The following is a 13,695-nucleotide window of genomic DNA, read 5'->3' on the forward strand; positions in this document are numbered from 1 at the left end:
GGCACATGAGTTTGGCTGCCATGGGTTACAGGTTGTAGCCCAGATTGCAAGCATAGGTTTCAGTCTGAATCCAGTGCTTAGCTGGCTAAAATATCACAGCAGTTAACATATCATTGTGCAAACTTGCACTCTGTCTTATTCAACCAATTGTAAAAGGGCCAGTATTAGGCCCGTTACATACACTATGTAAGCAACGCATGCAACAACGCAAAGGGCAAAGCAAGAGGCGTTTCTCGCATTTTTGCGTAGCAAAATGTGTAGTCCAAAATTTGTAACACAATGCTAACGTCTGCTGCAATGTCACGCATTTCAGGTAGGGACGCTAAATGAAAATTGCTGCTAAACGAACAATGAAGAAGTCATTTCCTCTGTAAACAAATGAAAATGGCGGTGGCTCAGTCAGGAGAGACACTGGCTGATCTGGCACACGTACCATCTTCGTTTCAACCTTTTCTTTTGGCAGCAATGGAGAATGTATAAAAGTACACATTCCTCTACAGTAACCATTTTAAACATTCTGCTCATATGTTAATGCTCCAGATAATAAAATACTTCCATGTACTTGCGTTAGTGTATGCGTGCCTTGCGCGGAGTATGTAACGGGCCTTACCCTGCTTGTTATGTTGTAATAGCACACACCAGTAGTGCTTATGAAGGTTTCATACAATACAAAAACACAATATTTTTTATGCCAATGTAGTGGGCTTATGAGATGAAATCACATTTTTTTATACAGTTCACAAGAGTCTTGTGAAGAAAGCAGTGTCCTTTCTTCTGATCCATCATTACACTGTGTCTCGACAAACAACGAGGACTCAAGTCTTTTGGCTCAAAGTCACTGTCTTAGATTCTCTGCTCCCCTGGAAGGCCGGCCTGGCTTCCCTGGACCTGGTCTTATCACTGACCATGTAGATGCCATTGTCATTGATGCTGTTGGAGGCGTGGCAGGCGTTAGAGCCTCCACACAGCCAGCCGAGCTGCTTCACCTCCCTTTTGAAGGTCTTGCTGAAGATGTAGTAGATCATGGGGTTGTATACAGTGGAGCTCTTGGCAAACATGCAGGGCAGGAGGCTGACCTCGGGGGCGATGGAGCTGCTGTTATGGTAAATGGACCACAGATTTACCATGCCATAGGGTGACCAGCAGCCTATGAAGCCTGCACTGATCAGAACAGCGATCTGCAAGAGAACAGGCGGACAAGGTCAGTAGAAATACCACAAAATACCACTTTTTGCATTAAGAGTGTGTATTGGGTTTTCATGTTGCTAAATACAAAGGGGATTTCTACAACTAGAGGCCATAATGAAATATGAAATAGAATAACAATGAGTCTGTCAATTCTCATATAAAGCAACTGTACGAAATATCATTTAACTGTGTGACTGTACTGCAATTGATGTGATTTCATGAGCAGGCAGTACTAGAAAACCTCAACAATAAAGTTTGTTTTGTCGCAACTTAAACCTATATTTCACGTAAAGCAAAACAACTCAGTGTTTATGGCTTAGCCAAGAGTGACACTGTATAGTGAACTGTAATCATAGTTTGTTAATCAGCATTCCTCTTGAATGTGTACTGCACACATCACATTATGAATGATGAGCAATTTAGTAAATTGTATCACATACGCACACATTGAGATTATACAAGCAGCAATGTGTGTATGTGTGTGTGTGTGTATGAGGATGAGATAGAAAAGGACAACAGAAAGACTGGAATGCATTTGTAATATTCAGCATCTTCTAAGACTCTAAGACTTTTCCATTCCAAGTTACATTCAAGTGTTTGCTGAAGAAGCCCAGAAGGACAGACACTTCACAGAGACTGAAATGTGCCAAGGCAACACATGCTGTCAAATCCCCAGTCAATAACAGAGCTTTTATCTCAGGAAGGGCCACTTACTATCAACAGCCTGCGATGGAGCTTGACAATATTGGGGACCTGGTTGCTGTTCATTGAGTTTTTGTAGGTGAGATAGAGCTTGATGGCAATGCCAAAGTAGCAGAAGATGATGATCACAGAAGGCATGACCAGGTTGAAGGAGAACATGGAGATGACGAAAGAGAAGCCCTTGTTCTTCATGTCTCCCCAGGCGAGCGAGCAGGACAGGCCAAAAGGCTCCGGGCCGTACCTGCCCCAGCCCAGAATGGGGAACAGAGCCCAGAGGAGTGCGTACATCCAGGTCCACAAGCACAGCATCTTCACCTTCCTCCGACTGATCTTCTCCTCTACAGAGAGACAGAGAGAGGGTTCGCTTTACAACTTCACAAAATACTGTTGTATATTATAGAGGGGTTTTATTGCATTTACATTTTAGGCACTTCGCCTATGCTTTTATCCAGAGATGGTCACAATGAGTACAACAGTACAGTAAGCTAAATTTCTGATTCGCTAACATTACAAGCTGCCAATAATAAGGACTGCAAGGGTCAAAACATTAATACCCAGACTATAGAAATGAAAAAATATTCCTTTCATTGTAGTTTCATTGTACAAAGACATCAAAAGGCTGAATCATATTGGGTCTGAAGAACTACTGTATATGTGTATACTGTACACAAGTACTCATGTTTGAATGAGTTTTTTGATGTATCTGAACTCTCAGTTCTATCCTAAATCATTTAGACATTTCCAAATGAAATTTTGCAGACACAAAAAATTATTAAAAATTTGCATCATAAAATTTGCCTTCACTTATTAAAGTTTTGGAACTGGTATTGATAAAGAATTTTCAACAATACTCAGCCCCAGTAAGCTGTACAGTACACAGCTTTCAGACAGCCAACTGTAGTTTTTTTTTTTTTGTATGTCTCCTGCCCTATCAAATCGGTTTATTTCCATCAGGCGCGTAACAGACCTGCAGGCAAGCCAGCAAATGTTTGTTAGTGGATAAAAGATTTGCATTGAGGAATATGTTTCTGCACATTTCCAAGAAAGGACTGGAGATTTTGTGAGAGCCTGCGTGGCAAAGCAGCTGTATTTCAAATAATCTAAGGACATGATATAAACACCAAAATCAATGAACTATGCCATTCAGATCCCAAAATGAACTTCCTCATGCAAACACAGACAGTATTTGATAAGAAGCAAAAAAAATGGCACACTCTTCACGTACTACACTGTTCACTCATCATTAGACTGATGATCACCCAAAGTGAGCAGCTGGGGGATCTGAACACAAAAGGAAGGGATATACATCAATCATGTGCCATGGAGGGCCAAGTGTGCAGGTTTTAATTCCAACCAAAGACTACACCAGGTGATTTCACTGATTAGCATACATTCAACCAGAGAGGCGGAACTAATCAGTGAAATCACCTCTGCATCCCCCTGACAAAAGGCATCTTAAAAGACAGACACATCTGCTGACTAGGCAGAAAGGAAGTCATTAACAGATTCAGATGATTGCTGCAGGTCCCTGCCGGGCTACCCAAACAGTTTTCAGGGTAAACCAAGTTAAGAAAAGAACCAAATCTGGTACTGAAATATCCTGCTGCTCCACAAATGAGAATAGATCTCCCTGGAAATACCAGGAAGCAGGGGACCAGCAGGAACCCCTTATTATAAATACTCACTGGGAGACTGCAGATTGAGGGAGACAATGAAGCGCACGATGGCCATGACTGTCAGGTTCATGATGCTGGCCACGCCGAAGAAGAGCCCCACCAGGCCGTAGTAAACACAGGTAGTGTCTCCCCCGAGCCAGCGGTGGTTCCAGGCTGAGGCCACAGCCAGAGGATACATGGTGACAGCCGCTCCCAGGTCCGTCACCGCCAGGTTCACACTCAGCAGCTCTGGCGGCTTCATGCTCGATGACCTTTTGAATGCCATGATGAGGACCAACAGGTTCCCCACGATGGAGAAAACGGCTGAGACAAAGAGGAGGAGAGGGAGAGGGAGCAGCGAGAAACAAAAACAGGACACAAGGTCGTTTTAGCTAAACATGGGGGAATTATGTTCCATCCTTATGGAACTTTGTAATCAGAAATTCAATGTGCAAACACATATTTGAGTAAACTAAGCCATGCTATGTTTTGAATCAGTACAGGAGGGAAAGTGGGTCTGCTGTGGATTATATCAGATTTCCACTCTGTAGTGTGTGACAAAGACTAAGCTGTTAGATGTTTGCACTGTAGCAAACATCACTGCATCCCTAATTTAATGTGGGAACAGTCAACAAAACAGAGATTAACTGCACATACAGGATATACATCAGGGGAATAGCAGGGCAACTCAAAATCCCAAATTAAGTTAGAATGTGAGATAAGACTCCAGCCAGCACCATGATACGTTTTACCCAATGGACTAGCATGACCGAGGATCACATTTATCAGGTTTTGTATTTTATTTTTTTTGTCTGTTGAAAATGTATTAAAGAGAAAAAAAGAGTTATCTTCCTCAGAAAAGGAATTTCAAGTTCTTATGTAATTTCAGTTTTTTTTTTCTTTGAATAATAAAACCATTTAAATGCAGATGATAATACATACATAAATATTTCTTCAGTATGCAGGATGATTGACTAAAGATGATGGCAAGGAGGACAAAACATTTGAACAGTTCTTTCCCAAATTAAGATTACCATTTGAAAAAAAAATGGACACTGGATAGATAGATAGATAGATAGATGGATGGATGGATGGATAGATAGATGGATAGATGGATGGATGGATGGATAGATAGATGGATAGATGGATGGTGGTGGCAAGAGCAGCTGCTCACTTCACCACCATTGTTTAACTGCAAGTGGCTGAGAAATGGAGAGTATTGATGTGGAGAAACACATCGACAGAGGGATTACCTGAGAGAAACGTGAATCGAGCGGAGGGATGAGTGGGGGTGGGGTGGAGGGAATAACAGTGGACTGCCATTCATAGATAGTTAGATAATTGAATTGAATAATTGCATTAATCTCTGGCACTTGCTTGTATATCTGCAGCAAGAAAAACCATGATGAACACACACTGGGGGAGAGGAAATAACACGCAGCGTGCAAAAAGTCCTACGTGATTTTGATGAGCAATTTCAATCGTTATCTGGATGATTCACAACTATGAACATCGATTAAACCTGCCGTCTTGCCTCTGCATAGCTTTATAAGTTTGAGACAAAGGAGTTGTGATGCGTTATCCTGCGAAAGGCCGAATCAGCCCTACACAACCTGTAACTGACTTCCCATCAAAAGTGTTTTTAAGTGATTTTAATATTATTGTATTGTTTTCTAAAGCCTTGCATGGGATAATGCCCTGTTTTGATGACATGCTTTCATCTGCCCGCTCATATCCTTTGATCTGCTGAGGCTGATCTCCGTGTCTCACCGAAAATCTGTCTGTTGACCCTGAAGGTGTCAGAGCTTTTTCATACAGCACCCCATAATTTGCGCTGCATTAGCCAGCAGTGCAGACAGCGTGCAAGACATCAAATCCAGACCTAAAACGCCTCTGTTTTCCTGAGCTTTTAAAGTAAGTTGTGGCGTAAATTCACATATTGTTCATTCTAAGCATGTCCTAATGATATTCTACACGGTGTCTTTTTATACCCGTGGCGTAACAGTTTCCTCTCCACCTTCATTATTAGGCGGCATGCCTGACATCTGTGTGGTTTGAGCAAGGGATTTGAGAGGAGATTTGTCTTGTTCTAATGAGCAGGAGCGGAGCAGTCACATCACCGGAGACATCCCAGTCCGTTTCAGTGCTAATGAGAGATTCGGGGAGAATGGCACATCCCTCCTGAGTGCGTAGATATGGATATGGAATTACAGCATGGTTTGGCAACCTAACAGTGCAACTGAAAAGCAGGCTTGCCAGCATGCACAAACCGGCTATGAAGGTAATAGGGAAGAAAGAATATGAGCCCATACAGAGCCTGTACGAGCAAGCAGTCATGAAACAAGCAACAAAAATCATTGCGGACTCTCAACATCCCCTCTTCTCTGAATACGAACCTCTGCCATCAGGAAGAAGACTCTGTGTGCCAAAGTGCAAATCAAACCGCTTGAAGCTATCGTTTGTTCCAGCCTCCATCAAGCTGCTGAACTCTACTGCTAAATCTTAGTGCAATAGAGTAATGTGCAATAAATACACAAGCACTTTAGCACTTAGCACTTTTGCACTTTAATTCCTACAGTTTCTTTTTAAGCCGTCGTGTTGCCAATGTCAAATGTATAGTCAAATGTCTTTTTTATGTCTTTAAGATGTTTTTATGTGAAGCAACTGTCTAGCATCGTGTCAAACGCTTCTCATGTTTGTGATGTTTTTGTGATGTTTTTTATGTGAAGCAACGGACCGTAGCACTGTGCCCAAGACAAATTTCCCCTCGGGGACAATAAAGTTTCCTCTACTCTACTAACAGAGAAATTTCAAAGAGATGAATGAGGTATGAGATGGTCGTCAGCCCCTCCAGCCCTCCAAACCAGGGTGCTTGAACCAACTCTTAAAATTTGATTATAAATGGGTTGTGGGAGGGATTGACATAAACGATTCAAGATGAACAAATAAATAAGAGATATGTTTCATTAGAGAAAGAATGTAATTCCAAAAAGTAATGTTAATAAATCAATAGCAAGACAATAAAAAACGAATTACCATATAGATGTATACCAAATAAAACAAGAAAAGTGCACTTGAAAATATTAAAAAACATTTAATCCAAAAATATTTTCATAGTTTTTCAAAGTTTACGGATACTGATGATTAACTGCTCTTTCTGTAAAACTACAACAGCGTCTTTGTGTCACTTAATCTGGGATTGTAGTACTGCAAAATTCTTGGGAGATTTCCCATTGTTGAAACCCAGATTTAAAGCTTTCTCTTATGAATTCGCCTCCTAGACTCACTAAAGTAAAAGGAAAGGTAAATTGACATAAAGTTGTATTTTCATGTGGTGTAACTGGTCTTTATGCTTTTATTGCAAGGTGTTGTTTACAGATCGTTGACCTAATTCTGCGTGACCCTGCCTGTTAGTGGAACAATCAAAATAAAAACAGCCAGGGACATTGTATTTGTTTTCCTCATACAATGCCCCATGACTTTGACAGGTGCCAGCTGCTTCTACAGCAAAGCCGCCCCTCACCCCTTTTTTTTTAACATAAGATCCTTCCTTCAGGGGAGGGAAGGCAGGGTGACTAATGAAAAGCTCTGCAGCAGGTTATTGACAGTACAACACAACATTCAGCCGGTCAGTCGACGCCGCCTGTCGCCTCAGATACAGACTACTCAAAATCGAGTACCTGACTCGCACTGAAATTGAGAATCAGCTTTAGGATACTTCACCCTGGAATGCTGTGCAACTGCCGTGGAATTGATTACAGTCATTAACCATCATCACTGTGATTATGCATGTGACATGCATCACCTTGTGATGCACCTGGACACATCATCAGTGATGTTACCTGGGGTCATTGGGTGTTTCGGGTCTTTCAACAATCAGACACCCTCGCCCAGGCGACCCCGCCGGGGTTGACCAAGTCCCGGCTTGTGTCCAGGTAGCACTACCCCACCCATGGCTCTCCTCTCCTGATCCACAGCCACCTTGAAGCAACTTCTGCTGCCTCGGTGGCCAACTTGATGGCCCTTCGCCTACTGGCCCCTGTGATGCCCAGCATGTTGTTGTCGTTGTCGTTGGCCTCCTCAATGCGGTCCTCCAGGGAACGGTGAGTTCCAAGAGAATGACCTGCTTGGAGGCTTCCGAGACCAGCACCATGTCTGGCCTTAGCGTTGTTGTGGCAACAGTTTCTGGGAACTTCAGTCGCTTCCCCAGGTCAACTTTCAGCTCCCAGTCTTGTGCTGTTGCTAGCAGGCCAGAGGAGGTGGTCCTGGCAGCTGATGTTAGCTTCTCTCCAGCCCTGACGAAAGCGATGGTCTTCTTCACTGGATGGAGGCGCTTGCAGTGGCTAATCCCACCGCAGATTGTGTCCGCTATGGCCTTCAGGACTTGGTCATGGCGCCAGTGGTAGCGCCACTTGCCCAGGGCTTTCGAACAGCAGCTGAGGATGTGCTCCAGGGTCCCTCTCTTCAGACACAGAGAGCCAGCTAGTGACTCCACTTTCCCCCAGCAAAACAAGTGCACAACTCTCTACTTGATTACAGCTACAGATGAAAAAGAGCAGAAAAGAGAAAGAAAAGGAAGTCTGTTCATCTTTTTTTAAATTCAATGTAACCAGGTGGTAAAATAATAATATCCATGTGGATGAAGTTCTCCGTTGCTGCGATCTGGCTGGGGATGCTTACTTTGGACAGCAGGGGGCGTGGCTTCACCATTTCCTGGAGCGCTATGCCTGCTGAGTGGTCAGGGAACGCTGGGAAAATACAGGAAGTAGAATGCGCTACTTTTCGCTGCGGATGGCCACCGGTTCCAACGGTGAGAACATTTATCAAGCATCTTATGTGGTTTTGAGGTTATTTTGCACAATTCTGTAAAATAGTGGTTTAATGTCGTTTGATGCACTTATAAAAGACCACATTTTGTGCGATTGTTTTGGTAGGATTGAAGATGGTTGTGGACTGAAAACCTCACACGTGCAAGCAGTTTGCTAGCTGTGAATTCGGTATGAAACAGTTTGATGATTATTTCTGTTTTTTGCTGTTTTGTATTTTTGTTTGTCAAATGTGTAAAGCACAATGAATGTTGCTTTCTCTGTTAACTGAAATGGCTGCTAAATTTGATATATTAGCACAGATATTTTAGAGAATTTACAGGGCAGTGTGGTGAATATGTTTCTGTGTTCTTCCGCTTATAGAGGTGCCACTGCCGTATTTGTGCCACATTTGTGCCAAGTTGTCACCATTTCTGTGACGTGTTATCTGTACTGGAATAGTACTGAGTTTCTTTTTTTTGTTTGTTTATTATTTTTTGCTATTTGTTTCTTTTGTAAATTTGTAAGCCTGGTCTTCAGTGGAAGCCAAGATTTCTTATAAGCTACTCCCCATAATTGGGGAAAACTAACAGAAAAGGAAATAAAGTCCCCACGAAATAGCATTTGAAGTTGTGTGTTCAATTTATCATGGCTTCATCAAGATAGCCTATAGTTGTAGAGACCGAAGATAAAAAAAAAAAGCATGGAAGGGAATCCTCTCTCTCTCAGTTTCCAGGCCATCAAGGTGGCAGTAAGGTTCAGCCTGACATAAATTAGAAAGCTTTTAGGAAGGCCATTAGTACTCTCCGAGTTGCTGGAAATATTACCAGTAGTGCTTTTTTTTTGTATTTTTCTATTAGTAGAAAAAAACTCTCGCTTTACTCTCGCTAATACTCGGAGTAGGTTAAATATCTAGGTTTGCATGGCTGATAGTGTTTTAGTGTGGAAATGGTGGCACACATAAATAAATGCAACAAGGAGCTGATGGATTTTCGTGCCTTTATTGCCACAGGATGGCTGCATCAGGGCCAGTTGTCTTGCTCCCTTTTGGCCACATGATTCATATTGTTTCAACAAATACTATGTTTAGCCCAAGCCAGTATCATGCCAACATTCACTATGTTTTGTAAATATTTCACTGTCTCTATTGTAATTCAGTAGACTCACTGTTTCATTCTAAAGGCAGAGATTGTGTGTGGAATTTGGGTGCTGTTTACAGCCAACATGTTTGTTTTGGTTGGCAATTACATCCACATGATATACAAAATGGGTCGTCCTGGCTGATTGTCCTTACAGTTGGCTATCTGACTGGATGTGTAAGATGAAAGCTGCTGATAGCAGGAAGCTGCAGGAATCACCTCTGTAGCGGAACGAGGAACTGATCAGGGGCAAAGATACGGGGCTGCGCAATATAAATATATAAATCAGACAGCGCCCACCTGGAGGACAGAATGAGCCAGTAAGGGCGCCATGACATCCAGTCTATAAAATCTGACAAATGTATGTGGCGAAGCCCAACTTGCCGCCACACAAATGTCCTTAACAGAAACCCCTCTGAACAGGGCCCAAGAGGTGGCCATGCCCCGAGTGGAATGGGCTCAAACCCATCGGAGCCTGTAAGCGCCTGCTCTCATATGCCAGTCGGATAGCACCCACTATCCAGTGGGATAGAAATAGCTTTACCCCTGTGCGGTAAAGCCCAGGACACGAATAGCTGGTCAGCTCCCCTAAAATCTCTCGTCCTTTCCACATACGTGCGTAAAGCGCGCACCGGGCAGAGGGAGTTTAGCCTCTGCTCCTCGGGGGAAGAGAAAGGCGGGGGATGAAAAGCCACCAATTCAATAGGGGCACAGTGATAAGAGGGGCTTATCACTTTGGGCACAAACGCAGGGTTAGGTATAAGGCACACCTTATTAAAACCTGGGGCGAATTGCATACAGGAAGAATGAACAGAGAGAGCCTGTATTTCACCCAGCCGCTTCGCTGAGGATAAAGCCAAGAGCAATGCAGTCTTAAAAGACAATAATTTCATATCAATGATGCTTAATGGCTCGAAAGGCTGCTGAGACAGAGCATCGAGCACTACAGAAAGATCCCAGGACGGGAAAAGGGGTTTGGAAACAAGGAGCCTCTGGCGCGCGCCCTTCATAAAGCGTGCCAGTGAGCAGAACAGAGGACACTGCGCGTTTGCCCGCGATGCGAAGAGATCTACGACAGCCTGGCCGTATCTCTGCCATATCTGTCTTACCACCTGACGATTGAGAACCCATTCGCCGTAAACGGGATTCCCCTTTATATTTTGTTTTTTTAATGGCTGTGCCCTCGGCAAAGTGCTGGATGCAACAGCCGATGTTTTATTTGTTGTGGGAAAATTGTGTGGTGTGCACGGTGTTGGGACTGTGCTTTGTGGCCACACGGGAACAAAGAAGGACCCCCGTCTCCCAGGCCTAAACAGGGCTGAGGGGGGGGTGAAACAGGGAGTACGGGGGGAACTTGTGCTCGAACTGCTGAACAGCTGTGGGTTGGGAGAACACAGTGGGCCGCCACACAGCAGTTTTCGGGACAGTTTGAAACATTGGGCCCTCTCCTCCGTTTTGCAGGCGGAGGGAGGGGCGGTGGGTCTGTCCCGGGGGGAAAAGAACAGGGACCTCGTGGTGCTGATACATATTCCCCTCCAGTTGGTAAGGAAAATCCCTGGGTGGCCCGCCTCTTCTTCCCGTCAGGGGGGTTGGATGCAGACGCGGTCGCACAGGGGTCGGGATGAAGATGGGATGCAATGGTTGGCTCCACGAGGGGTGGGCCGGAGAGCCCCAACTCCTCCATGCCTTGAATATCCAGCCCTGAAAAACCCTTGACGGGCACTCTGTGTCTAAAAGGCTTATCCCAGTAGCGCTTCATCTCCCTGACACATGCTGGGACCGCGGGCATGAGCTGCTTGGCAGGGGCCTGTAAGGTGGGGAGGACTTTGCCGTCATACAGGTCCCTCTCAGCTCCTTGGCCAGTCTGGGGTACTGGCCACTTGAGGCCTAGCCTAGCCGCAGCTCGCTTGGACACATCATATAGGTTGACATTGGGTGAGAGAGAAGGAGCCGTCCTGCCCTGAGAGCTGGGGGGCCTAGATGGCTGGGGCGGGAGGATGGCGTCCTCCTCCTCGTCCTCAGGAACCCTCAGCAAGAAGATCTGAGGCAGCATCGTCATCATCGTCAACCATTCCCCTCTCCACGTCGTCCTCCATAGGCCCGAGCTGGCTGAGCAGCGAGGGGAAGTCAGACGTATCCATGATGTCGCCCCAGCTTTGAGCTGAAGGCTTGTTAGCCGACTCTGTTGCTGCCGGCTGAGAGGCGGTGAGAGGGGGATCACCATTAGGGGAGGCAGCGACACGTAGTCTCCTCTCCAGGATTTTCGCCGGCATGCTGCAGCATTGCAGACTAGACTTGGGGTTAGCAAGGGAGTTTTTGGCATGGCCAATCCCCATGCATACAATGCAGAGGGGGTGGGGGTCCCTGCCCGAAATGTAGGATCCACATGCCGCCGGGCAAAGGCGGGATGCTGACTCCCTGCTCTTCTTGCCACTCGAATCCGTGGCTGCCGAGGTGGAAGCCATGGTATGGAAAAATCGAATGGGCTTGAAAAGACGCCTTGACGGAAGCTTTTCTGGTTAGAATAGCCAAGTGCAAGCTAGCAGGTGTAAAGCTGCCAAGCTAGCGGGGACACGCTCGCCGTAACGCGTTAGCTTAAAGGCTATCCAGGCAAGAGCAGACTAGCCGGTGTAAGCTGCTAGCCCACACTGGAAAGATTTTTTCTTAACGAAAAATATAATTTTCTTAACGGACGGGGTGTCATTTGAGCTTCCGTGGTTCGATCGCTAGATACCGGAGTTAGAAAGAGAACCAATCAATTTTTGTTAGCATCTGTCAATGAGACATGCTGCCAATTTAAGTTAACTCATTTATTGCATCATTGAAAAGGATTTTTAGCGCGGCCCATATTGCAACCATAGAGGTATGGACATTGTGTTCATACCCCCCCCCCCCACACACACACACACACACACGCACACAAACACACACAAAGATGGATGAGATGCTCAGAAGCGGTGACTTTATGCAGTTTACACCCATAATGGCACCTCGAAAACACTTGACTCTGCCGAAGACTTCTGTATCTGACGTGTGTGCCTGTGTGTGTGTGTGTGTGTGTGTGTGTGTGTGTGTGTGTGTGTGTGTGTGTGTGCGCGCGACAGATCGAGAGAGATGTGAAATGAGATGAGAGAAAAGCACCAGTTTGAAAGCATCTACACATCTGAAGCTCACTATCAACACTAGACATCAGAGAGGTAGTGGAGGGTAAACCCGTTTTATCTCAGTTTATAACAGCTTTTTATTTATGAATTAGAGTTTATGGCTAACAAAAAAATGTAAATTCATAGTAGGATATAGCCTACATCCTGTATCAAACGGATGTGAGTTGTATAATAGTGGAAAAAGTATAAAGTATTATTATTATTTTTTTAATGGTGGTTGTTTGCATTGTAATGATCACCACCTGCAGATAATCGTTTCCCCACCTTTTTTACTTACCTATACATCACTGCCAGACAGCCAGCGAGAGACTTAAGGAAATCACTCTATTTGCTGTGATCTTAAACAGTTCATAACAGTTGAAGGAAGATAACTCTCCAAATCTTGGATATTGGATATTCTACAGGCTAATTCACTCTGGAATTCAGTCAGTCTACAGTAGTTGCACACTGAGGACCTGTGCGCAAGAAATAACATTCTGCTCGGTGATACAAAGCTTCTGAGCACTACAACAGGTTATTATATCAATCACTTAAACTTCTACAGCTAAACTTACCTATAGTTAGCAGGTAAAAGCCGGCACCAATGTCTAGCGCCGGTGGCAGTTTGGAGGAGTAGATATCCATCAGAGATATGAGCAGTAGCCTACTAATAATTGTGTTAGTGCCAAAAGGTGACCAGAACTAAATTCTGCGATTAACAGAAAAATAATCCGTCTTCATGGGATGGAGACCGCTGTGGATGCGCTACGCTACGGTGTCAGATCCATCTGACCTCAAGCAGGCAGCAGGCGCAAACGCTCCTCAGCGCGCAGCGCAGCGCAGCAGGCGAACCCATGCGTGAGAGCGGAATGTCTTGTCTCCATCCTCTTTCAAGGATGGCAACAGATTGCTGTAATACGTGGCGTGTCCTCTTGGAGGTATGGCTATCATGTATTTGGGCAGGGCTATATCCTATTGCGCACAGCGCCAGCGCTTTCCATGCTGCCGGCTGTGGCTATAGCTCACGATTGATTCAAGATAGCCCCATGCCTGCTGTTCACTC

The 13,695-nt window shown here is 44.8% G+C and overlaps 1 protein-coding gene across 1 annotated transcript; it reads right to left on the minus strand.

The window, feature by feature from the left end:
• Positions 1-815: 815 nt before the first annotated feature.
• Positions 816-13,277, minus strand: opn8b (opsin 8, group member b). The gene is made up of 4 exons (XM_071923332.2): positions 13,208-13,277; positions 3,576-3,869; positions 1,903-2,228; positions 816-1,178 (listed from the first exon to the last, which is right to left on the minus strand). Exons 1-4 carry the CDS (start codon positions 13,275-13,277, stop codon positions 816-818), a joined length of 1,053 nt encoding a protein of 350 aa, XP_071779433.1.
• Positions 13,278-13,695: the final 418 nt, after the last annotated feature.

The sequence above is a fragment of the Centroberyx gerrardi genome, chromosome 18 (assembly GCF_048128805.1).
Source record: "Centroberyx gerrardi isolate f3 chromosome 18, fCenGer3.hap1.cur.20231027, whole genome shotgun sequence".
In the NCBI taxonomy this organism is placed as follows: domain Eukaryota; kingdom Metazoa; phylum Chordata; class Actinopteri; order Beryciformes; family Berycidae; genus Centroberyx; species Centroberyx gerrardi.